Here is a 27,305-nt window from a genome sequence, read left to right as displayed (position 1 = left end):
TATTGCAGATATTGGGATTCCTTCCAGTGGATGCTTAGTTTATTTTGTCATTCTGATCGGATTTTCTCTACTGTTCCGTTTTAATTTTTAATAGTTTTGCATTATGTGGCCGCTTGCTGTTTTATGGGTTTTTCCCATTTGCCTTTTAAAATTTATATATTATTAAAGAATCTCCATTGTGATCCAGCGGGCCGCCACTGATGCACGGTAGAGATTGCATCTTTAGATCTCCGATCTTGTTCACAAATTCACGGACTAGTGCTGTCTCGTAAGAATTTTGTAGGACGCGTTAAGAATAACAAAATATTCTCTGTATCTACTAGAACTGAGCCACATAGCTTGTATTCCACTATTTGCATTCACACCTGGGCTGTGTATATATATTGCCTTGGTTTGGCTCTGTAATCATTAGTGGTCGTGGGACTAGTTTGGGCCCTACCCAAGCTGGTCGAACGTTTCGTTTGGGTCTATACCCTAGCTGCACTGATGAGGCCTGGAAGGCCTTTCCAGAAGTTCATGTCTTGACCAAAAAATGTCACATATCCGCCCCACTAAAACAATCAAAAACAAAGAAAAAGACCAAGGAACAAAGGATTAAGGAATTAACCCACCCAGAAAATAAAAATCACTTGGCATTATGAAGTAAAAATTGCGATAAGCTGGTTTTGAATGAACTAAGGCTCTGGTGAAAACTATCGATTAACGTAAAATTATGAGAAAGGTTATTAAAAAAGTGGGCAAGACGAAGAATAAAACCATTTTCAGTGCAATAATTAGACTGTATTTACTATTCTATTAAGGAAATAAACTGGTTTTACTATTGAATTACAGTATATACAGGCCTCTATGGAAACTCGTCTTTATATAATAAATTTATAATACTAAAATATTACACAAATACCATAAAGATAAGAAAAACATCATTAATGATCTCACGAATCCATTCACTGTTAAGTTTTGAAGAAAACAAAAAAAAAACAAAAAAAAACACACTCGACATAAAAATATTGATCTCCTAAAACAGGAAAATGCCGTTATAACAAAACAACAAATAATAACAATACTGACATGCGAGGGTAATGCTATAGCGGCACTAGCAAGATGCGATTATGACAAATTCTTATTTCACACCTTACCTTCTCGTGCTGCCAACAGGTTGCTTAAAGATGTTTCACTCTGTGCTTTCAAAAGGGCCCTTTTAGGTTGATAAGCTTTGGCAAATTTATCCTCCTTACCCTGTCAAATCAATAAAAAAAAAAAACATCACTTATATTTCTAGCACACTCCATTCGAGTTGCTTCAACATGGCTTCAAGCCTTAGGAAGCAACTCAACTTAAATTTTATGTAAACAGCTAGACAAAAAGTTATGTGATAGTCTGTTGTAAAATGCAAAAAATAGGCTCCAACAGAGTGTTAGTTTACTGCTTGATATAGTGTTTTTTAGAGTGGGGTAGGGACTACTTTCAATGTGGGGACTTGATTATTTTAAAATTTCTAATTAAAACTCTTGCCTATTGATCATTTGTTTTATTTTTAGGGTGAGTTACAATTAGAGTATGTGGAAGTGGTTTCGTGCACTGGAAATAGTTTGGTTTCTGAACCTTGAGGTCAGGGTTTTAATCTTCACTACACCTATGTGCATTTCGCTTGTGTCCTTCAGTCTAATCAGCAATCAATGGTACCAGCAAACTGCTGGGCGTAACCTGTGATGCACAGAGTCCCACCCTCTCATCCACTTCATGCTACAGAATCTTGGGATAAGCTCCAGCCTTTATGGGCCTAGTGGATTGGCAAGGCAAGGATTTACTTTACTTTACGAAACGAAAAAAATTCCGGCTAGTTCTCGGTCTCTAGAACGTATGTGTGATGGCGTACCTGGAGGGAGGCTGGCAACAAAAATGCTCGCTACCCCTTCCCTCCCTCATTGAAAATGTTCGAAGCAAAAAAATCGTGCTCATTAGTAAAAAAAATCACCTTAATTTGTGAGCTAGAACCTCCTCACTTAATCAGACCCATTTCCACTGCACCTTTGCACCTCCCAACAGCAACCCCCCCACCCATTTCAAGACTCGTAGATGTGACAATGTATTTTTGATTACACATACATATTATATATTTTTGATTTTTGAAGCAACAAAATGTATAGGCCCATTGTCAATATTGAGGCAAACATCACGCTATTGCGATTAGGAGCCTACTCCAGAAGAGTGAAAAACAAGGACCGAAAACATCTACCATAAATGCTTGAATAAGTGCCGCTCTCGAATAAATGCAGCTCTTGAATAAGCGCGGCACCAAACATGATTTTTTTCGGTGCTTATTCGAGCCTTTTCGGTAGTTTACACATACATATATTATACAGCATATATACAATACCAGCGAATTCAAATTTTTGCTGATGACAAAAATGTTTTTTGTTCTGCCTCTGATCCTAATAATATTACAATCTATCATTGATAAGAATGTTACCAACATATCAAAATGGTTTAAAATAACAAGTAAACATTTAATGTTAAGAAAACCAAATTCATGTTATTTAGTTCCAAACTTAACCTTTCAAATTTTTGCAATATTTCACTGTAAATTAACGGTAACATTGTAGATATAGATATTTTTTAACTTTTGATACTTTTCTTTTACGTGGGATAAACATGTTTAGAATTTTTGTTCCAAAATTGCCAACGTATTGGTGTTATCCGTAGATTAAGAAGTTTTATTCGAAATCTTCCCCTTAAACTCTTAGCAAACGCTTTAGTTTTAATATATTTGGACTTTTTTTTATAAGAACTAGTAAAATTTTGCCAGGCTCAGTGTTCATATTTTTTGCAGTTGAAGATGGCAGAAAGGGTAAATCCAGTTGAGGTGCACGATGGGTCATGTGTCATCTCAAGTACCTTATTACTGTACAAAAAATCATTAAAAAAATTACACCACACATTTCCTGATAGACAAATCCCATGTGGATACTTCATTAGTAAACATAATACAGTAAGGCAGTATAGGGCTTACACACATAACATGCTCCTGCTGGATCCTATTAGCCTTGGTTTCAAACATGAACTATGGTAGGCCTAATTGTTTTATAAAAATGAGAAAATGCAGTAGTTGGGTAAGGGTGGGGATAAAAAAGAGCACATCAGGTTGTCCTACCTTACCACTACAAAAAAATCCACTGAAAATATACTATTTATAGTAAAAACAAACAAATGCCAGTGTCAGAAATTACCCAATGTTGGGGCTGAGGTAAGCAAATTAAAGAAATACACCTCTCCTCCTTGGCTGTAAACGTCGATTTCGATGATTTAATGTTAGAAACATCATTTCTTCTAGTGATTATGAGTGAATTGAATTGGTGAACTCTGCAGGGTGGCTTTGTTCTGTTCCCAAGGCAGAAATAGCATGCCCTTAACAATTACCGGTACCAGTACTTGTAGTTTGATGCTGACGTTCCCTTCTTTTATTACGGAAATGTAAATAATTTTGTGCGGATATGTGTTTTCCGTTTGAAATTTCATTGTGCCATTCTGCTCTGTCTTGTGCGATGTCCTCCCATGTTGATATAGGTATGTCAAAAGCAGCAAGATCATGTTTCAGCATATCCTTAAAACGGAGCTTTGGTCTACCACAGGGACGAGGTGATTCTGCAATTTGCCCATACAGAATGTTTTTGGGGATCCTTGTTGCGTCCTGCCTACACACGTGACCAGTCCAATGAGCCCTTAACATTGAATACATATCAACAATCCCGGTTACTTCTAAAATTTTGGTGTTTGGTATTGTGTTTCCAAGACCTAGATTCCCAGAAATGGCACTTTTAGAATAAAAAAATGTTTTCAAAGCAGTGTTTTCAACAGAATGACATGCCCGGAGCCTGCTCCCTGGATCCGCCAATGGTTAGACATCATATCAGCGCCCCACTTAATCCTTATCCTTACTACCAGTCTCCACTTCTCATAGCACTAGGACTACTCTACGCCACTAGATACAGTGAGCTATATCACTCAGAAAGAGCCGACTCTCATTAACAATGCCAGAGTAGGTGGTCGTGTTTATATTAACAGAAAAACTTTTTTGGGAAGTACTGAAAATGGGCCGGAAGATAATTTATTGTTTTGCGGGCTGGATAAAATTCTTTGGCAGGCCAGTATTGGCCTACAGGCCGGGGGTTGAATACCGGAGCTATAGGACCTAAGTACTGAAATCTGCTGGAAAATGGTTTACTGTTAGCAGTGTCACACAGGCTGGATGGAAATTTTTGGTGGGTTGGAATTGGCCTGCATGCTGGGGATTCAATACTGGGCTCTATTAAGCTTAAATTTAATACAAAATTAGATATAAAACACAAAGTTTTATATCTTAGAATTTTTTTTTCTCTGGCATTGAATTGCCCAAACGGCCAAAAATTACCATTCTACTAGGTCAGGCCCGTAACAAGCTTTGGTAATGGGGAGGGGGGATCTTTTCCAATCCAAAAATGGCCCAAGTGCAAGAATTGAGCAATTGTGTTACTATTGATTTCCAACAACAGACTGCATGAATTAAATAAGCATCAAATGAGTACTAGAATGTGAGGTTTCATGGTTCTAAACAGTACACTGTTTGTTATGCTCATTTGAAATATATCAATATACTGTATAGTCGCACAATGTTATTGCGCAATTCTTGCACTTGGGCCATTTTATGGAAAATATCTTACTAATTAAACAATGCATTCCTTTCACAGACTGCATAACTAAAATCAGCACAAAAAGTTTTCCTAGAAGGGAAGGGTTTCATGGCTGTCTAGACAGTACATGGATAATATCATGCTCATTTGAAATCAATGGTAACACAATTTTATTGCGCCATTCTTGCACTTGGGGCAAAATATCTTACTAATTAAACAATTTATCCCTTTAACAGACTGCATAATCTAAAAAAATCAACACAAAAAGTTGTCCTAGAATGAAAAGTTTCATGGCTCTAGACAGTACACGGATAATATTATCCTCATTTAAAACCAATACTAACACAATTTTATTGCGCAATTCTTGCCCTTGGGCCATTAGTAGGGGGACAATATCTTACTAATCAAACACTGTATCCCTTAATGACCTGCATGCCTGAAATAAGCACATATTTATTTTATTTTATTTATTCTTTCTTTATACTGAATATACACTTTCAATACATAGTACTGGTTTCAAAAGTGGTTCAGTTCTTAACTACAACATTTTAAAAGCAGATATACACATGTTAACCAAAAAAGATAGATAACTACAAATTAAAATAGATTTTAAAAAAGAAAAATTGAAACAAACTTACAAAAATAAAAAATTTAAGTAATAAATATGGATATGCAAGGTAAGAGAAAATCAGGTTAAATTAAGATGGTATTATTGAGGATTTGAAATAGAATGCTTAAATTAATTAATTAGTGTTATAGATTTAAAGTTTGTTTTAGTATGATCCGGGAGTTTATTCCATAATTTAGATCAGTATACAAAAGTTCTTTTACCTTGCATATTATTCCAGGTGTATTCAATTAGTGTAATTTTTACTTTAACAAAAAGTTGTTTTAGAATTATAAGTTTTCTAGGCACTGATATTGCGACAAATTGAAAAATATACCATTTTACAAATTGTTTTTTAAACATGAAGGTATCAAGACACCAAACTGATATTTGGAGCATATGATCATCATATATAAATTAATTCATGGTGCGAGTTTTAACGACAAGGGTACCTTCCCACAAGGTGAAGGGTCACCATGAAATGAGGCATTTTTGTGTATATTTTGTTCCAAATGACCTTTTGACCTATGAATACCCCCTAAAATGATAAGTGAAAATTCTTGAATTTTTTTGTTTTGAAAATGCAACTTTACAAATATGTCATAATTGAGAGCTAGAAAGGAGTATGACACAAACATTTCAAATGGCTGTAACTTTTAAACGACTTGGAATTGGCAAGTCAAATTTTGGGTTTGTTCATTAGACATGTTGGTGCACATTATATCCGAGTTTCAAGAAAATCTGAGACTTTACCCAGCACTACTTTCTGAAAATTTGTTGAGTTGGCACGGAATGACCCTTACACCCTCATCCATATCTATCTATCCAAAAAAAGAATTTATTTCAGGAGATTTTTAGTGCAGCTATGGTTGTCCTTTTTTATAATTTAATTAGGCCTAGGGGCCTAGGCGGAACTTCGCAGGCTAGGCTAGTCTTTCAAATTTGAGACTAGGCCTAGGTCTAACCTAATATTAAGTACTCCATTAGCTTCTCTACCTAGGGTAGATCTAGGCTTAGGTGTCTAAACGAACAGTGTTATTTTTATACTTGATATTAATTAGAAATTGCCAGATTATTTTGATGTGTGTACAGTACGTGGCCACAGGCTCATCATAGATGCCATATTGTAATTTTGTGGCGATAAATAGTTTTTTCTATGATTATACTTAGGAGGTAGGTGTAGATTTTTATCTCCAAATATCTTATTAATAAATCAACATCTAATAAAATATCGAATAAAATAATAGTAATCTGTAATTATATTGAATATATATGTTAGTAAAACAGATTTTATGTGTGAATTTGGTAACAAATATTGCGCTTCAATCTTACATTAATTTACACAATCATGTACTTTTGTTTGCAGATTGTTGGTTGCACATGTATATAGTTAGTTTGTCAGTTTCACATGTGTCCTGTGAAATTGATTTGGTAAGTACTGTATTTTCAAATACTTACGTGTCCGTATTGCCTAATTAATGCTGTTGATTATGGTCATCATATTAGTGATGTTTCTAGAAGAGTGTGATTGTGTCCTGTTTATGAGTATTTGAGGCTAGTTATGGTTGGGCTTATAATTAATTAGGCTGAAGGCCTTGATAGTCTCTTCTATCTGAGGCTAGGCCTAACGTAATATTTGGAGGTAGGTGTATATTGATATCCAAATATCTTACTAATAAATCAACATCTAATAAAATATCTCATAAAATAATAGTAATCGATAATTATATTGAATATATATGTTAGTAAAACAGCTTTTATGTGTTAATTTGGTAACAAATGTTGTGCTTCAATCTTATGTTAATTTACACATATACTTTTGTTTGTAGGTTTTTGGTGGTTGCATACAATCCAGGTCATTGTCAGTTTACAGCTTAATGGTGTTGCATGTTTTCGTTTACATAAATGGAGATAAGAAGCCTACAAGCTATCACATAATTACGATGACCTTCTACACCAACCCACGGAACAGAGGACCCCACGGAAAATACCTCAAATACCAACAGAGGGTGCACGTCATCGGCCGATGATGAAATGATCTGATATTAGGTCATTTACCAGATGAAGATACTATTTCGAAACCGGTTTAAATACTGTAGTGTTTAAACAAGTTTAAATATTAAAAAGCATTTATTTAAATTTAATACTGAAAAGTATATTGTGGATAAAACATTTACATAAAAAATTGAAAAGCATTTTGTAGATAAAGCATTATTTTATTTAAAGAGTTTAATACTAAGGAGCACGATATGTATAAACCATTTAAAAAAAAAATATTTAAGTTCAGTGAGGCATGTTCTTCATTTAGCCACTTTTTTAAAACAAGTTTTAAATATTGAGAAAATATTTAAAAGTTTTAAATATTTTTCTGTTAAAACAGATTTAAATACTGTGAAGGCTATTGTGAATAACAATTTTTTACATATTTAAATAAGGTGAAGCATATTGTGGTTAACAATAAAACAAGATCGACTACTAACATGTCTATTAGTATATTATTATGTTGTATTGTAGCATTGTAAACAAAATTTTTGAAATCCATTCTTATAAGCCACCAAATCATACATTTCTACCAACTTTTAATACTAAAACTAAAAATCAGTACACCCTTATATGTACTGAAGTATCTATTAGTATTTACATGAATTGCATACTCGCAGCATTTTACTTTCTATCAGAAACTGCTAGTTATATTAATATCAAGATGAGCATTGATATACTTACTGAAATTTTGTCAGACCAGCAAAAAGACTGTACAGTTACGTCCAAACGCTTCAGCAACATTTGTCTCCTGAGTTGATATTCTAACATCAGTGAATTGTTTATTCCCTGCAGTTCTTCCTACAAAATTGTTACATTTTGTTAACACAGAATATTTATATGATCACAAGATAATATTTGTATAACTATTGCACATTATGTGTAGATTCCAATTAATTAGCAAGGTTGAAAATTTACACCCAAGTGAAATAAAGAAACAATTGGTTAATATATAAGCGATCTTTATAATCAAAGCTGTCTGCTCTTTGTTACGCAACAAAAATTTCCTTAGGACTAGATTAAGTATCTTGCGCCGGCAGGACCAAAATCTTTTGAAGGGCCAGTATTGGTTCTCAGGCAGGAGGTTTAATAGTGGGAGGTTTAATACTGGGGAAATAGGGACTTTGACAGGCCTAAGTTTGGTCTAAACGATGGCTGCTCCCCTTTAATGAACAAAAATGTACGATCATTCACTACTGAAGAAGAAATATTGGGTGTCTATACGAGATGTCAAGGCTATTTACTATTGGAAGTTGAATATGAAAGACTAGGGTGTCTATTTTGATTCTAGCCTGAATATTAGTTTACACGTAGCTGATGTTTGCAGGAGAGCAAACAGAATATTAGGAATGATTTACTGGTCTTTAAATATCTTGGAAAAGTGGGATTTCTTTAAATGCATAAAGCTACGATTCGCCCTATGTTGAAATATTTTAGTACAGTCATAAATCAAGATCTCCTTTAGAAAGTTCAACAGAGGGCTACCAAGATGATTCCGGGTATGCATACTTTGACAGATGTTGAGCGCTTAATAGCATTAAACAAGATAAAGGCCAAATATGAGTCAGGTATTTTAAAAAAACCGATTTCAAGCAAGTACTTTTAAAATTAAATTCTGACTCGCGTACTCGTGGACATAGGCTTAAACTTAAATTTTAGCATCCCAGATAAATTTGAGAGCAAATTCCTTCTTATTTCGAGTGATACTATGGGATGGTCTTCATGTAGTATCTGCTACTAATGTGAATGAATTTATGGCTTGGGAACCATGGACTGACCACCCACTGAAGTTTTGCCTTTTGAACAATATGACATGAAGTATTTTGCTTAACCTCAATTCCCTGGAAGTCAAGTTATACCCGATTCACACGTACAATGAAATGTAACAAAATGTACCAAATTGTTACCGGGATATCTCCCGAGATATTCCTACTGAGATCGTATTCACACGTACAATTTCCATCCATGTAAAATCCTTGTAAAGAAGTCATTAGAAATGCTTGGTTGACTCCTGTTGTGAGCAACGAGTCCGTGAGCAACACACACGCAGTCTAGCCTAGCCTAGGTCAGGAGAGACACATTCAAATAGGCATTATATATATCCTAAGTTTACGGGAGTCCAAAAAAGGAGGGTTTTAGGTAGTATATTTATTATATGATCGGCTGAGAATCGAACAAGGTAGGCCTAGGCTAGGCTACTTTACTTACCGTTGCAGCAAATGTTCAAAGAAATCAAATTCATCTGCATAGTAAAAAGCTGTCGACGAAATTTCTGACTTTGTTTGATTATCCTAACGACACTAGAATCACGATGTTTGTTCTTTGATTTTCTTCTCTTTTCATCAATAACCACGGATAATAAGAATTCCTCCATTCTGAATGTTGCAGTACATATAATAAGCAATTATCCTAGGCCGGCTAGAAATTAGGCTTGGTGTGTTTTGAAATAATTCGCGCCACACAGCTGGCTAGGCCAGGTCGATTCGATTAAAATTCCTGGGCATGCGCAGTCATCGTCATGTTACATCTCGGTAATCTTTACAGACCTCGCTGATGTCGGTAAAGATTACCGAGCTATTACACAGATGTTACATTTGTTTTACAAGGATGTGCATTCACACGCTTGGGCAAATGTAAGAGTTTGTTACATTTTGGTAGATTTTTGTACGTGTGAATCAGGTCTGATAACTCTGATAAAGAATACTTAAATTACCAGTCTTACTTTGGAGGTGAACGGTAAATAGACCAGAATCAGATAAGCTGGAGTAAAGCCTGATGTCAATTATTGGCATGTTTACACATTAAGATGTTTGTAAAGATGAGAATTTGTCAAACTCCCTATGGGGATGTACAAATAATGATGATCCACATGTTATACGCTTTTCCCAAATACACACATCAAAATTAAGACATACTGCCTGATGAATAATCGTATTAAACAGCCAAGAAAATGAATCCTTTACTGAAACTAACACAAAAATTATAATTGATGAGACACCTTCAAGACAGTGGATTTTAAAACAATAAATGCATTGTTATTTACCCATTGTTTCATATTAAGTGAAAATTTCATGAGTGGTTTTCCAAGTTGGCATTCAGGGGCCTGTGCAATCACTGTTCGTAGTTGAGATTCCAACTTGGAAAATAGCTGAATGTCAGAAACGTTCAAGGGCGGCTTGGACAACCCAAGATCAACACAGATGTTTTTGAGACATTTACTTGATTCATTCCAACCTAACTGAAAATAAATAACACAGATTAATAAATATATTTTCATCATTGAGGAACACTAAGCATTTCAAGCATGATTTTTTTTTATTGTTAAGTAATTTTTTCTTAGTGTTAGAAATATATTACCTTTCTCTTATTCCTGCCATTAGCCTCATATTAATGTAATAACAAAAAATTAATACTAAATTTGAACTCATCACTGAGGACGAGTTTGGTGATCCGCCGTACTTTGACCATCACGAAGCACGAGCGGTGCTTATTGAAAATTATTATATACTAAAACATGCTCTATTTAGTTTTTAAAAAGAGTAATTTTGAGCATTTTAATGACTTACGAATGTGTACACATACGTCTGAACATCCGTGCGCACGCTAATGATATTAATACAGTGTCACAAACCCAAAACATATAACCGAAACGTAATTTCAAGCTTCAGTACGTACTGTGCATGTGGAAATGAGCGTATGGAATTATGGAAAGTTTTGGAAAACTGAAAATGACCTTATACGACGTGCCCGAGGACGGTAAGGGCACATGAATTTAAACCTTGTCAAGTTAAATTTATTACCACGCTAATGATATTAATACAGTGTCACAAACCCAAAACATGTAACCGAAACGTAATTTCCAGCTTCAGTACGTACTGTGTACGTGGAGGAAATGAGCGTATGGAATTATAGAAAGTTTTGGAAAACTGAAAATGACCTTATACGACGTGCCAGAGGACGGTAAGGGCACATGAATTTAAACCTTGTCAAGTTTAATTTAAAACCACCTGTTGGTTGGTATTAAATGCCACACGAATTTTCCCTTTACAGTATACGAACTATCGGTCTGATAGCGTCAAAATACAGTCTGCCGCCCTCTATTTTAAAATTGTTTACATCTTTTAAGAAATAAAGATGAGAAGGCTCCAAAAAAGCATTCCTTTTTACCATGATGATGTCATCAAAAAGAAAAAAAAAGGGACACTTCTGATAGAGAATTGTCTCAGCTATAACATACTCACAGGTGGAAGACAATCGATGGAAGCAAGATACGTTCAAATAAGTTGAAAAAAAATGACGTCATAAATAAAATTTCAGTTTTCTTTAAAATTAGATAGCAATATGATGACATCACAATGTCCAATCAGCCATAATGATCTATAAAATCATATCTACAATTCATGTGCTTTTAGAATATGTAATAAAAATTAGGGGTTACCTTTCATCCTAAGGAGCTATAACTGATTAAAAGTAGGCATAATTTTAAGTATATATAATTGTTGATGCACGCGTACGTGCACATTTAATTCGCGCGAACGGAAAATTAAGGTACCTGGCATTCAACCTTGACCCGAAGATTATGCACACTTAATATGATTCAGAAATGACGAATGGTTAAGATGATATGAGCTCATCAACGTTTTGAGGAAAGAAAGATATGGGGGGGTCAGAAAAAAACAATTTTTTTTACCATGATGATGTCATTAAAAGGTAAAAAAAAGTCAAATATATGAAAGAAAATTGTCTCAGCTATAACATACTCAAAGTTGAAAGACGATCGATCAAGGATAAGCGAGATACGCTCAAATGCGTATTTTCAAAAATGACGTCATACTGTACAGTAGCTATAATTCACTTTCTTTGAATTCAGATGCCAATGTGATGACGTCACAATGTCCGATCAGCCATTATGAACTATAAAATCATATTTACAACTTATGTGCTTTCAGAATATGTAATAAAAATTGGGGGTCACCTTTCATCCTAAGGAGCTATAACTGATTAAAAAATATTCATGGTTTTATGCATACATAAATGTTGATGCACACGCTGAAAAGTGCGAACGGAAAAATTAAGGTACATAACATTCAACCTTGACCTGAAGTTTATGCTCACCTAATATGATTTAGAAATGATGAATGGTTAAGATGATATGGGCCCATCAACGTTTTCAGGAAAGAAAGATGAGGGGGGGGGGGGGGAGGTCAGAAAAAAAACATTTTTTTGACCATGATGACGTCATCAACATGTAAGGAAAATATAACAAATATGAAAGAGAATTGTCTCAGCTATAAACATACTCAAAGTTGGGAGACAATTGACCAAGGATAAGCGAGATACGCACAAATGCGTATTTTCAAAAATGACGTCATCGATAAAATCAGTTTCGTTGAATTCAGATGGCAATATGATGACGTCATAATGTCCGATCAGCCATTATGATCTATAAATTCATATTTACAACTCATGTGCTTTCAGAATATGTAATAAAAATTGGGGGTCACCTTTCATCCTAAAGAGCTGTAACTGTTTAAAATTAGGCCTGATTTTAGCAAAATTTCACTGTATATCGGCACAAATGCGCACAAAGGTCACTATGTTTGATGCGTGCGTACGGCATTGTTATTGGCCATAGGAGTGATTGAAAAGATTGGAAAATTGTCAAAACAATGTCTGGTACCCAAAATGTGACAAAAAAATTAATTTCTAGCTTTCATACGTGAACATGCGCACGCGTAGTGGTAAATTAAAAAAAATTTTGAAATGCTCAAAATTGCCTGAAACGTGCTCTAATTTAATCTAAATGTGATTTCGAGCATTTTAAAATTTTGAAACACGCGTACGCGCGCATTATGACGTGCACGCGTAAAATTAGGGTACATTACATTTAACATTGACCTGAAGTTATTGCTCACTTAATACGATTTCGAAATGGCAATTGGTAATAGGCTGATATGATCGATAATGTAAAAACGCAAAATTGCGCGTAGATGACGTCACGCATAACTGCGCACTTTTAAAACTTTATTGTGACTATTCCAAGCCAGGCTAAATGTTTGTTGAAGCGTGCATGTATGAATCTCGTGCCAATTTTTAGATATCGTGCTAACAAGAAATGGGGAGAACCTAGAATTAAAAAAAAAAGATCTCTGACAATAACAAGAGGTGATCCGCTAGCGGAGCGGATCACCAATAAACTGCTTCAATACATTTTGTGAGTAATTAAACAAAATGTTTTGAGTAGCAGCACCAAGCCATTGTTATGTACCGGTGACCAAGTTATCTACATTTATAATTGTTCTATTTTATTTCCAGGGGTATTTAAAAAAAAGCAAACAGAAAGAAGCTTGAGGATTGCTTTAAAGTGAAAAAAACTTGGTTGATTTGACTCAGCCTAACAACCAAGGGCCAAGGATTTTAAGACACTCAGCCATAACAAAATTCAAATATCAAAAAAAAGTATTTAAGCATACATTTAAAATACTTTTTAACAAAATTTTAAACATACAATTATACAATAAGATATTTAATGTAATTATAAAAAAAAAAGTAACAATGGCACAAAATATTAAGGTATCAGAAACTCAATGATCAAAAGTTCACATAAATGCAATTATAGTTAAGTTCTGAGGAAGAGGCTGAAGAAACCATTATTTTCTGAAAAAATTGCCTGAAGCCTGCAGGGCTGAAGGCAATGTTTGAAGGCAAAAATGGCCTTTCTTGGGCTCACCTAGGACCCAGTTGTTCTAGGCTTTATTCGTGTTAACCAGAGCTGTAGTGCAAGACTTGTTCAAATGAAAATGATGACATCACTACTTACTTATAGTCAAATTATACCCATTTCACACTGATGCTATTTTGCAAATATTAACAACTTGTAACAAGTTGTAACCAGGTTTGGATGAGTGTGGAAGCAAATCATATCCTTGTAAAACTTTCCTAGATTTCACAGGGGTCCCCTGAGTTATCTCGGAACAAGAACAGACCATCGCGAGGCCTGTTTTTTCCCCAAAATCTTCCGAGTTGTTGTTGCGCATGCGTCATGTCCATATTTTGACCTTTTCGCGGACTGTGTTTTTTTTTTGTTTAGTTCGGACGAATGGCGGCAGCGATGGAAAACGTATCAACATTACTACCATTTGTTAATAGGCCTAGACCTAAAATCAAAAGAAATCTCGCTAAATTTCACGTCTGATGTAGAAACAATCACGAGGCTTCGTAAAATACGCCGACAGCGAATCATTATGATGCTTGTCGCACTGATTGCCTATAACAACAATGGTGAGCAAGTTTTCCCGAGATTTCTCATGGTTTGAAAGTGCATGTGTGAAACGAACCAAAAATCTCGGAATATCAAACTTGTTACAACTTGTTAATAATTGTTAAAAGTTGTAATATTTTCTGCTAGTGTGAAATGGGTATTAGTGTCTGCTCAGTGATAGGAAAATTATAAGGAAATGAAAGTGATATTTTTGCCCTTTTTGTAAGGTCCAGAGCAATCTAGTTTTCAAGATACAAGATACTTTTATTGTCACTTATAGAAAAAATTCACAAGTAAAATTCTTTTTCCTGATGCTTATACACATAATGAATATAAATATAATACAAAAATAAATACAGAGGTTAGTACAAAAGACCACAAAGGGTGAACAGCACACACAAAAAAAATAATAGCACAAAAACCGAAAGGTCCACTGATTAATCTCAGATAAGAAAGTATAATACATACTCCAAGTATTGAAATACACGCCATCGTGTTGGGATTCAATATTTCGACATTAATTATGTCATCATCAGGAATGATGACATAATCATCAGGAATTCCTGATGATGACATAATTAATGTCGAAATATTGAATCCCAACACGATGGTGTGTATTTCAATACTTGGAGTATGTATTATACTTTCATAATAGCACAAGGTATTGCAAAGGAAAAATCATCGGTCAAAGATAGCATTATAGATATAAACTGAGTTGTGAGTGAATGAATTTCTTAATCTTAGTATTGCACTTTTTAGGGCGTAGGCGGCCAGATCTGTTAGATGTGTATTCGTGATGCAAGGGGTGGGAAAGATCTTTAATAATTTTTTTAAAATTTCTTAAGTATAGATTTGTTATATATGTCGTCAAAACTCTCAATTTCAGATCCAATGACTTTACGTGCCGATTTCAAGATCATGAGGATTTTACTACGGTTTTGTTTACTTAAATTACCAAACCATGAAATACAGTTGCTAACTAAAACACTTAAAATTGCACTTTTGAAAAACAGCATTAAAACTTCAGAACTAACATTGAAAGACTTAAGTTTACGCAAGAAGAATAAACGTTGATTAGCTTTTTTACATAATTGCACAGTATTAGAATTCCAGTTAAGTTTCGAATCGATAACATTACCAAGGTATTTATGTTCATTAACTATATCAATTTCATTGCCACTAATAATAACAGAGTTCAATGGACCTTTGTTTTTGCGGAAGTCAAAAATAATTTCTTTAGTTTCAGATGAATTAAGTATAAGAAAATTATCTTTACACCAGGTTTCAAATTCCTTAATCCAGTTTCGATATACAAGTTCATCATCCTGATAAATAAGGCCAGTAATAGAAGTATCATCAGCATACAGTACTTGATTGTAAAACAATTATTATTCTGAATTTGAAATTCATTAGTGTAGAGTGAGAACAAGATAGGGGACAGTACACAGCCTTGTGGGGCACCAGTGTTAGTGAAAAGGATTTTAGATTGGAATTTACCGACATTAACAGTTTGAGATCTATTAGTGAGAAAGTCAGTAATCCAAAGAGAAAGATGAGCATTGACATTCAGAAGTAGGAGTTTACGAAGGAGAATATGAGGCTGCAGAGCAAAGATACTAGAAATACAAGATAGAGTTCTCGCATTGTAAAAATGAGGCGGAAGTCGTGCCCAACGTAGGCGGCGCCCTTCTTTTTAACCATGCAAGTTTCCTATACTTCGTGCCCAACGTACAGGGCGCCCTTCTGTTGCTAAGTATATCCAGATGCAAAAGGAGCCCTTCCTTTTCCACTAATGGAGGAAAACTTTTTCACTAAGTGTGTGTCCGGCTATGCGATTCTGCGCTTTATTGTTGTTTTATTCTTTACTGATTCATGATTATGCTTTAATCGTTTTGTGTATTATTTGGATAATAGCAACGATTTCTACCGCCACCAAGGAGGTTATGTATTCACCGATGTCACTGTCTGGGTGTCTATTCCAGTTTGTTTTTATATCTAGTATCTTTGTTGAGAATTGATAATAATATACGCGACGACTTGGTAACGAAAGTTTGGCACAAGTTTTTTTAGATCCAGCTGTAGGGGGCGTCCCACTTTTCGTATTCCCACCATGCATTTCGGTGGAACACGGTGGAACACTTTTTTTGTGTGGAGAACTCTATCTTGTATTTCTAGTATCTTTGCTGCAGAGTAATAAAGGCAGAAGAGAAGTCAAAAAAGGTAGAGCGAGCATAGGCCTTAGGTTTTTCCAGGTGAGTATAAATCTTATGGAGAAGAGTAATCATGGCATCACTGACACCTCGTTTCTTTTTGTACGCAAACTGAAGTGGATCAAGAAACGAAGCACATCGTTTGAGTAAGTGATGTTTAATAAGAGTTTCAAAGCATTTTATAGGATGAGCAGTGAGGGCAATAGGTCTGAAGTCATTGAGAGAATTGATAATAGATATTTTTAGGAATAGGTGTGATAGATGACGATTTCCAAATGGAGGGGATACTATGTGAGTCAAATGACCACTGAAACAACTTACAAAAAACATAGGATAGGATAGGATAATTTAAACAAGGATGATGATAAACCGTCTAGACCAGCAGACTTTCCTAATTTAATCTGCTTAAAGAAACTTCTTACATCGTGTTCGGTGAGAATGATATGGTCTGTGTCACTTAAATTACTGTCAACTTCGGATAAATTACTTTCAACTTCGATTACAGATTTGTCTGTTTTTCATTTGTATCATGGTGTATGCAAGCAAAAACAGATTTAAAATAAATGCTGTTGTATGTTTAAAATTAGGGCAATCATTGCCTTTTTCCCCGATATTTGCCTGTAAATCATAAAAAATATACAGATAATAATGAAAAGCAATGTATTTGAGATGATTGGTATGTATGCAATAGGAATATTGTTAGAGTTGATATAGAACATGACATTTGACAAGTGTTAATCTTAGGGAGGAAGGATGAACTATGTTTAGACATTGAAACTCGTTATGAAGGCAAGATAAAAACAAAAATAAATTGAAGGAATTTTATACATAATCGTGTATTTTTGTAAAACCGTTGATCAAATTAATTCTTTCCTTTCAGGAGCAAATCACAATTATTCTATTACTACATTATCAGAAACTTGGTTTAAAGATTGTTCAAATTTGACTTATGTTAAAAACTGCAATTTAATTAATGCATCCATGAAGAGGTGAAAGAAGAAGTGGTGGTGCCATAACCTATGTTCATAAGAATGTGTCATATCGAATTAAGAATTATTTTAATAATAAAGATTAATTGACCTGCCATCTGCAGATTTTTAAAATTTTATTTATTTATTGCACATCCAACAGTGTTCTAAAATTAGAAAAAATATAAAAAAATACCCAATTCAGGATATTGACAAACACAATTAAGAGATGAGTCTACAAAAAATACATTTTTTACAGTTCCATTAACATGTGAAAATTGTACATTTAAAATAGGTCGACAAACAGGGACATTAAGATATTACGGGTACCGGTAAACATTGGCACGCCAGGCTTACGCCAGCCTTACGGCGTAAGGCTCGCGTAAGCCTGGCGTAGCGTACGCCTTTGTGTGTTAACTAGGCAGTGGTGTTACTTACGCCACTCACAACGCCACCTCTGTGGCATTATTAACGCTACCTGCAGACCCCAGATTAGTTAACGCCACGGAGCTAACGCCAGTGATGCTTGAATGATTTGACCTCATTTCAAGAGATTGACCAATCACGATTGCAATAGATTACAGTAGTTACTTTGATGCCTTTCCGTGCTATCTATAAATGAAATCGTAAAGGGGTTCTTTTTCTATTGCATTTTACTTAGTTTACAATGTATATGATTTGTTGATGTGTTTTAACCTATTTAGACTGTCTATTAAAACCTGCAACACCAAGAGTTGTTTCACAATGCTAGCTGAAAAATCAGAAGTAAAATTGTTCATTTAATATACAGAAGTTCACTTCCAACAATTCACAGATTTAACAGTTTTAATGATGCACTGTAAATATTTTACTACAGTTAAGAACCCATACATTATTTAAAAATGAAAACTATTCCTTAATACATGGATTAGCTTACATCGGCATAAGCTACGCCAGTCTTACGACGTGTGTGTGAACATACAGTACCATATGCCATTCAACATTTTCAACACCTTGTTAGAAGTCATTTAAAATTTATGGTTTAGTTTTAAGAGTACAAGAGAGTACACTTTGCATTTCTCAAGCTTCAGTGACATTTTCCAATTGGTAACCCATTGTTAAGTTTGTCACGGGTCAGACTGGAGTGCATGCGAGTCCTCAATGATGGAAATTATTTTATACTGTGCATATACCCGTGCTCTGTATGGTGTTGAAATAGTGGAGAAAGGTGGCAATGTACAGTACTGTTGAACGTTACGGAGAGTTAAGGAGGCAATAGTTGTATGTGGATGTTATGGTTAACATGTCATTATTTTTCTAAAGGACATCTTTGTATTTAATATTTGAGTGTCTCTGCTGAATAGTCCTTTGTGAGGAATTATTGTGCAGTTTGATCAAAAGGGTGGATCAAGAATTTTTCAAAGGGAGGGGGAGGCAGAACAGTTTCAGAATAAATAAGCGAGTTGCACATAATATTGCACTGAAATTAAAAAAAAAATTAGTGGCAATACAGGGTGGGCACGTTCCCCTCCCTTCTATGTGCGCTCCCTCTCCACTACTGAATCCGGGCCTGTTGTGTTGATATGCGGTAGGGATACCATCTTGTACGTGAAAATACAGACAGTAGGCCTAGCCTAGTTTGGCATGAGAGAAATGTTTCTCTTGAATAAGAGAAACGTGAACCTAGGACTACCCTAGGCCTGGTTCACAGTATATTTACAACACAAATTCGCATTCATATAGTCTGTAAATAACAGCCGTAGTAATTCTTGGCACACAGTTAGCCTTCAAGTTTGTTAAAGTTGAATGGCATAAAATGTCTGTATTGTAAGATTAGCAAATCTATGAAGCACGAGTACCAACTATAGGTCGATTTTATTAACGTTCGAGTTGGAATTCCAACAAAAAACACACGGAAGACTTGATGTTGGATGCAACTAAAGCATAAACATATAATTTGATAAAACAACCTTTATTAATTGAATTTACGTGGATTTCATGCATAAAACCAGTTATTTTATACCGAAATCGGCTGGAATTTTAAATAAACAAGCCTGGAAACAATTTCATTGTACACGCGGTGAAAATTTCTCGTACAACATGCCTATAGATTTTGTGGTGTACTGTAGAAACTTTTACTGCTGATTCCAAATCTGCAATCAGAAAAGTTGCAGCATGTACCAATTTAGAAAAGCAATGGTAAAAAAATGGACAACCTGTCTGGACTATTGTTCAGGTAGCCGTAACTCAAAAAGAACTTTTTTAATCTGGAAACTTTTATTAATCATAACCCACACCTAGTAGTACTTATATATATATATAGTTACAAACTTAACTAAGCTTATTTTCCCCAGATACAGCCCTCCAAAAATGCAAAAGGTTATAGGCGCTGTACTTCCAAAGATATTAGCATACGAAAATCAAAGTTAATTTCACAGTGCACAAATCAAACTGCCGCTACGGGAAAAAAAACAGGAATTGGAGTCTAAAAATTTCAGGTTTTTCAATTCACACGAATAACTGTCAGTATAAAAAATTTTAAAAATCTATGATCCCATGGCATGGAATTACCCAACTCTTCAAAAATTTAGTTATTTCCGATTATGTTTTCAACATAGTATCTAACCATGAAGGAGCTAAGTACCAAAGTTGAAATTTGGTGTATAAGTAGATCAAACATATCTGGTTAACTGGTGTAAATTTAAGAAAAATTTTAACTGTCCACATGATGAACCGTTAATGTGAAACATATGCTTTTTTAACTTTTTTAGGGCTGGTCGGAACTTTGAATGGATGCCATTCCATTTTAATTCATTTGATCAGCCTGTGCTTGCTTGTGGCTAGAGACAACTACCCATAGATAATATATCTGTAATTTAAGATGTATACACTCACTCATATGGACACAGGGTGACATTGAAAATTACAAAAAAATTGCGTCGTTAAACAAAGTGACTATTTTGAGTGCAGATAACTTCAAAAAAGAAGGGATAACAGTTAATCTAATGCCATATTTGTGTAATATAGTGGAATATAAGTAAAGCTTCAATCACACTGGATTAAATTTTGGGAATATGTAACCGTCATCACGGTAAACATTTCTAGGGTAAATGTTACCGTCAACCGCACTTGGACTTTTCAACTCGGTTAGTTTTCCCGAGTAGTGTAAAATTAACTATTGAGGGCAGTACATTTTGACCCGTAACATGACCCGTACTGATCCGTTTCTGTTCCTTCGACTGACTAGGCCAACATTATGAGAGCCTAGAATTTCTCCTTCCGATATTTCAGGTCTAAAAAATCAAGAAAAATGTCATTCCATGCCATACTACTATTTAAGGGAAAGTAACACGTTAGAAAATAATGGTTTGTGATCAACTAGTCGAATAGTACGATATTCCTACGATCAATACAGCACAGTAGTATAAAATTTGCGCGAAAATCGAAATGTACACATCAATAAACCAAAACAATGATAAGAAGCAGGTCAACTAATTATACGCATGCGCCAGTGCTTCACAGAGCGAAAAAGGTCACCTAATGAACAATGAGGCTCGGGATTCAGTTAATTTAACTGACCTGTTGCTGTTCGCATTGAATTTTCCAGGCCGGTCAAAGTAGCTCGGTAGGAATTCCTGAGTAAATTTCACTCCCGAAAACTAACCGGCGGCGACAGTCAAGTTAACTGAGCGGGACTATCCGCACTGGATTTTTTCGGTCAAACTTACCGACAAGACAGTTACTTTTACTGAAATAAATCCAGTGCGATTGAGGCTTTAGAATACCAAGTTTGACCTTGATAGCTATTACCAATCCAGAGTTATAAGCTTCCAAAGTTGGAGGAAATTGTGTTTGCGCATCTTGAAGGGCCACGCAAATTTTTTGGGGCGTCAATATCTCGGAAACTGCATATCCATTAGGGCTAATCTTTTTTGTATGTTGACGGTCAACCTGGGACCTCTGGTTGATTTGACACGGAATTACCCCAAATCGCCCAATACAGCATCCACGTATGCAGTGAACATGCAAGCTTCACTCTTGAGATTTGTTTTGAGTAAAGGAAGAATGCACATTTTAATCGGTTATCTCCCTAATAAACCAGATTTCAGATTTGTTTTAAATTAATGTTAAATACAGTATACGTCTCTCGATTCAGAGGAACTACTACACAGGCCTAATGCCAATGGCTAGCAAAAATGTGAGGTAAACATTCCGCAGTGTAGAGCTGTGCGCTAGCATTATACAGATGATTATACAGATTTTATTTAGGCCAGCGTGTAACACTGTCTTACTTTGGATGTCTATGTACCTTCAATATTTCGATCTTTAATTTGAAGAAATAGTAAAATATTGATGAATCTTTCTTTAGCAGTAATGTCGGTCTAAAGTTAGGTCCACCGGCGTTATATATATAAAGTCACTTAAGTTAAGTGACTTAACTTTACTAGAATAACGGTAAATTAACTTGCTTAACGGTAAAGTCAGCTCGGATTACAAGGACACGATTACGTAACGTAGGCAGCTAAGCCAGCGTTGTTGTATTGTACCACCATTATCATCTTCTGGCTGGCAACAACGTACTCCAACAATGCTAACAACAGCATCGAAATAGTCTCATTAGTCTGGTTTTCAGAAATTATTATTACGTCCGTTTTACAAATACTGTAGTCGATAATAAAATCAGATTTGTTGTATTTATTTATTGACAATTTAATCTTTTCCATTTCTGCTATAATAGTCGCTATTAATTCAGTTTCAACAAACTACCACCAATGCCAGTCGTTAAAATGAACGCACATGTTTACGATGACGAAATAAAAAAGTGTGTGGAAGTCAGCAACTTATTTGACACCACGAAGCTAGATTTTCGCGAAGTCCATGTAAACAACAATTGAGCGATCTAAAAACTACAAAACAGGACAGAAAGGTCCATAAAGTATACAGACGTTTTAATGAAAATTAAAACAATATTTTTTTTAATGGAAGAATGCTAGCTAGCGATTAAAATAATTCGTTTTTTATCGAAGGTCAATTTAGCTAGGGCCTAGAGAATCTACTACTTAGATTGCGATAGAACATGCTGCTGCACTGTCGTTGGTTCGTACTGGTCGGCTAGGTTAGGTAGTGGAAACTCACACCTTCTCTACAGTAGTTTACAATTTTTTTGAACGAATACCACTTGGTACTAGAGGTTTTTAAAATACAGTAGATGTTTTATTAAACAAGTCTTTCCACCGTGTGACGCCAACAGCCTGAAACTGGCTGGCTGTTTATCTGGCTCTAACTTGGCATCGAACACAATTAGGGGATTATCGTATCATGTTTCAAGACGGGTATATCTAGATAAAGTTTGACGTGAACCAGGCTTCTATGTTGTACACGTCATGGTGGCCTTTTCCAAGCTGGCATTATCCGGTAAAGTGTCTTAAACAGAAGGTCCAAGATTTCAGGAAATGTTGCCACATATAAGAATGCTCAGTTTACAATGCGTGCAACAGTTCTTGTAATAATATGGAACGGGTGTTTTGACAGAATTTTAGAGACCCATGTTTATGAGAATGGGTACTTACAAAATCAGATTTTGCCTCTAAGTCTGCCTCTAGCAGTTGGAGTTGAATATCCAGTAAAACAATTTATTATGTAGAACAAAACCCAGGTCTTTATGAAATTGATTACTTTAATAAAAATAAATAAATAACTGTACAAAGACTTACTTCAGGTTTTTCTACAGCATCTTGAACATTTGCAAAATTTATAGCTATCATCTTTGCTGCCTGCAATTCGGTTGTCAGGAAATCAAGCAGTTTGAGCCTATTTTCTTCACTACCTAGTCGCACATGGAGATCACCTTCAATAAGACTTGTATGAGGGCAGTGCATCTCTTTTAGAAAACCACTTACTTCCAGCTCAAATGTCTCCATGTCTTCAGCACCTGAATAATAAATGAAATCAGTACTGTATACAAATACATTTTGATATATTCTAATGTCATGGTTATACAGTTACGGCTACTGAAATATTTTGTAATCAAAATACTACAGTACTCTTTCATTTTAAAATGAATATTATTCTATACTATTGTTTAGCCTACCAACAACAAATACCTTAAACGTCTTTAACAAAGTTTCATAACAATGTTGAAATAATTTACCGTAACATAGTTTACTATTCTTTGGTTGTTTTTCTAGGATGGGTTCTATCACAGTAATGGGTTACTAATGAAAGTGGTCAGAGGCTCAGCATTTTCCATTTTAAAACCACTGACTTACTACTTTTAATCAGTCGTTTGTAAAAAGTATCATACCAGATATTCTGAAAATTGAGAGGGTATTACCTGTTTTTGAAAAAAGGTAAATGTAATGATTTTTCAAATTATTGACCCATATATCTATTTTACCAATCTTTTCCAGAATACTTGAAAAAATTATGTATTCCAAATTATACTCATTCTTAGATAAATACAATATCCTCAACGACCATTTTGGGTTTCGTGAAAACCATTCAACATATGATGCTAAATTATGGATCTCATCATTAACATAATGACGCCATTTGAAAAGAAGAAATTCTAATAGTGAAAACATACAATGCAATAGTTTTGATTTCCCTGCACTAGTATGTTTTTTTTTTTTTTTGTTTTTTTTTTTCTTTTGTGGTTTTCTTTTGTTGGTTAATTTTAGGATTCACCATACACTTCTTTAATTGTTTGTTGGGTTTATATTTGGTTTCAAAATATTACATAATACAAAAGATAAAATTACTAAAAGCATAGAACATGAAACCAGGACCAGTGGCTGATCCAGCAAGGGGGCCATGAGGGCCTGTTCCTCCACCCCCGTCAGTCAAACTGAAAAATAAAAAAGAGTGAGAAAAATTTGAGTTAAAAAGAGGAAAAAGTGTACCTATGAGTTCAGTGGCGATCCAGCAGTGGAGTGAAAGGATAGCTCGATTATTTCCCACTTATTTACACCAACCATGGTGAGGCTAAGGTGGGCGTGGTGGCGAGAACTTCATATTGTGCCCCCCCCCCGTCAGAAAATATGTGTACGTCTTAAAGTCTGTGCGCACGGTAATGATATGAATACAGTGTCACAAACCCAAAATATGTAACAAAAACGTAATTTCCAGTTTCTGTATGTGCTGTGCGCGTGGAAATAAGCGTATGGCGCGTAAATTATCGAAAGTTTTGGAATACTGAAAATGACCTAAAACATGCTAAATAAATTACCTGAAAAGCAGGCCTTGAATTTTAAAGCAGCTACTGCGCCCATTGCCTATGGTGCCCTCCCAATTGGACATGCTATCCCTGAAAATGAAGCACGACGGCCACTACTTGCCTGCCATTTTGCAGCCTTGACCTCGGAGCCGCAAAAACAAATTTTCTTAATTAATAGTTAATACTCTAAACAAAGTCATTTTACTATTGACAACGATGGCTTAGCTAGGTCTAGCTACGAATCAAGGCACTCACGAGAGATTAGTACTGAGGCCAAATCAAATTTTGCCTTGGTGCCCTTTTATATTTGAAATTTTGGACTTGGTGCCTTTCCATTTGGCTTTGGTGCCTTTCAAACTCATACCGGAGGCCATTTGGCCTTGCCCATAAAATCCCCAAATTCGAGGCCAGGAAATGTGTTATTCACAATTTTCAAATTTTAATGCACAAGTACGAGTACCTTACGACGTGATCGAGGACATTAGTGGCACATAAAATTAAACCTTGTCAAGGGTAATTTAAAACTTCCTGTTGGTTGGTAATGCCACACGAATTTTCCGTTCATATGAACTACTGTATATACTGTATATCAGTCTGATAGCGTCGAAATACAGTCTGCCTCCTCTGCTTTGGATTTTTTTTTTACATCATTTAAGAAAGAAAGACGAGAAGGCTCCAAAAATGTGTTCTTTTTTGCCACGACATCATCAAAATGAAAAAAAAAGGGACACTTCTGAAATAGAATACATCGTTTTCACGTCACGTTTATACGGTATAACCATCAGAACATGTCGTAATTAAAGTCTGTTGTTTTTATTGGTGATCCGCTTCTCGAGCGGATCACCTCTTGTTATTGTCAGAGATCTTACAACTTTTTTTTTTTATTCTACCTTTCCTTCCATTTCTGTTTGCACGCTATCTCAAAATTGCCACGAGTTACGCACACGGTCGCTACATCGATCATTTTGCCTTCGCCTGGAATAGTTATGGTAAGGTTTTCAAGGTGACCTGTCATGCGTGACGTCAGCTACGCGCAATTTTGCATTTTTACATAATCGATCATATCAGCCTAACCAATTGCCATTTCGAAATTGTATTAGGTGAGCATTAACTTCGGGTTAATGTTAAATGTAATGTACCATAATTTTACACGTGCGCTTCATGACGCGCGCGTAGGCGTGCGTTAAATTTTCAAAATGCTCGAAATCACTTTTTGACTATAAAATTAGAGCACGTTTCAGGCTATTTTGAACATTTCAAAATATTTTGAAATTTTCCACTACGCGCGCGCACTTTTACTTGCGCAGCACTTACGAAAGCTATAAATTACGTTTTTTTTACATATTTTGGGTTCCCGAAATTGTTTTCACAAATTTCCATTCTTTTTGGTCATCTTTTGGCCAATAGCAATGCTGTACGTGCGCATCAAACATAGGTATCTTTGTGCGTATTTGTGCTGCTATACAGTGAAATTATGCTAAAATCAGACCTATATTCAATCAGTTATAGCTCCTTAGGTTGAAAGGTGACCCCCAATTTTTATTTCATATTCTGAAAACACATAAGTTGTAAATATGATTTTATAGATCATAATGGCTGATCAGACATTGTGACGTCATCATATTGGCATCTGAATTCAAGGAAGTGAATTATAGCTATGACGTCATTTTTGAAAATACGCATTTGAGCGTATCTCGCTTACCCTTGGTCGATCGTCTTCCAACTTTGAGTATGTTATAGCTGAGACAATTCTCTTTCATATATTTGACCCCTTTTTACATTTTGATGACGTCATCATGGTAAAAAAAAATGTTGTTTTTTTTTTTGACCCCCTCATTTCTCTTTTTTCAAAACGTTGATGACCCCATATAATCTTAACCATTCGTCATTTCTGAATCATATTAGGTGAGCATAAGCTTCAGGTCAAGGTTGAATGTCAGGTACCTTAATTTTCCGTTCGCGCGACTTAAGGTGCGCGTACGTGTGCGTCAACATTTCCATATGCATAAAACCATGTATATTTTTAATCACTTATAGCTCCATAGGATGAAAGGTGACCCCCAATTTTTATTACATATTCTGAAAGCACATGAGTTGTAGATACGATTTTATAGATCATATTGGCTGATCGGACATTGTGACGTCATCATATTGCCATTTGAATTAAGAAAGAATTGAATTTTTATTTATGACGTTAATACTTTTTATACTCGTTTGAACGTACTCGCTTATCTTGATTGATTGTCTCCCACCTGTGAGTATGTTATAGCTAAATCAATTCTCTTTCGGACGTGTCCCTTTATTTTTTATTTTTGATGACGTCATTATGTTAAAAAAGAATGCTTTTTTTCACATCT

General features: G+C 35.2%; 1 protein-coding gene across 1 annotated transcript in view; it reads right to left on the bottom strand.

The window, feature by feature from the left end:
* Nucleotides 1–27,305, bottom strand: part of LOC117105606 (protein FAM98A-like) — a 67,479-nt gene that overhangs the window by 31,234 nt on the left and 8,940 nt on the right. Inside the window, exons 3-6 of the mRNA XM_033246784.1 lie at nt 23,447–23,664; nt 10,358–10,552; nt 7,999–8,115; nt 1,137–1,236 (exon numbers count right to left, since the gene is read on the bottom strand). Coding sequence (XP_033102675.1) covers nt 1,137–1,236; nt 7,999–8,115; nt 10,358–10,552; nt 23,447–23,664 — 630 coding nt within the window. The remainder of the gene's footprint in view (nt 1–1,136; nt 1,237–7,998; nt 8,116–10,357; nt 10,553–23,446; nt 23,665–27,305) is intronic.

This window comes from Anneissia japonica, unplaced genomic scaffold (assembly GCF_011630105.1).
Source record: "Anneissia japonica isolate Jap-2015-1 unplaced genomic scaffold, ASM1163010v1 scaffold2320_len370340_cov150, whole genome shotgun sequence".
Lineage (NCBI taxonomy): Eukaryota > Metazoa > Echinodermata > Crinoidea > Comatulida > Comatulidae > Anneissia > Anneissia japonica.
The sequence above is the reverse complement of the archived record's forward strand: the minus strand, read 5'-3'. Positions and strand labels throughout refer to the sequence as shown.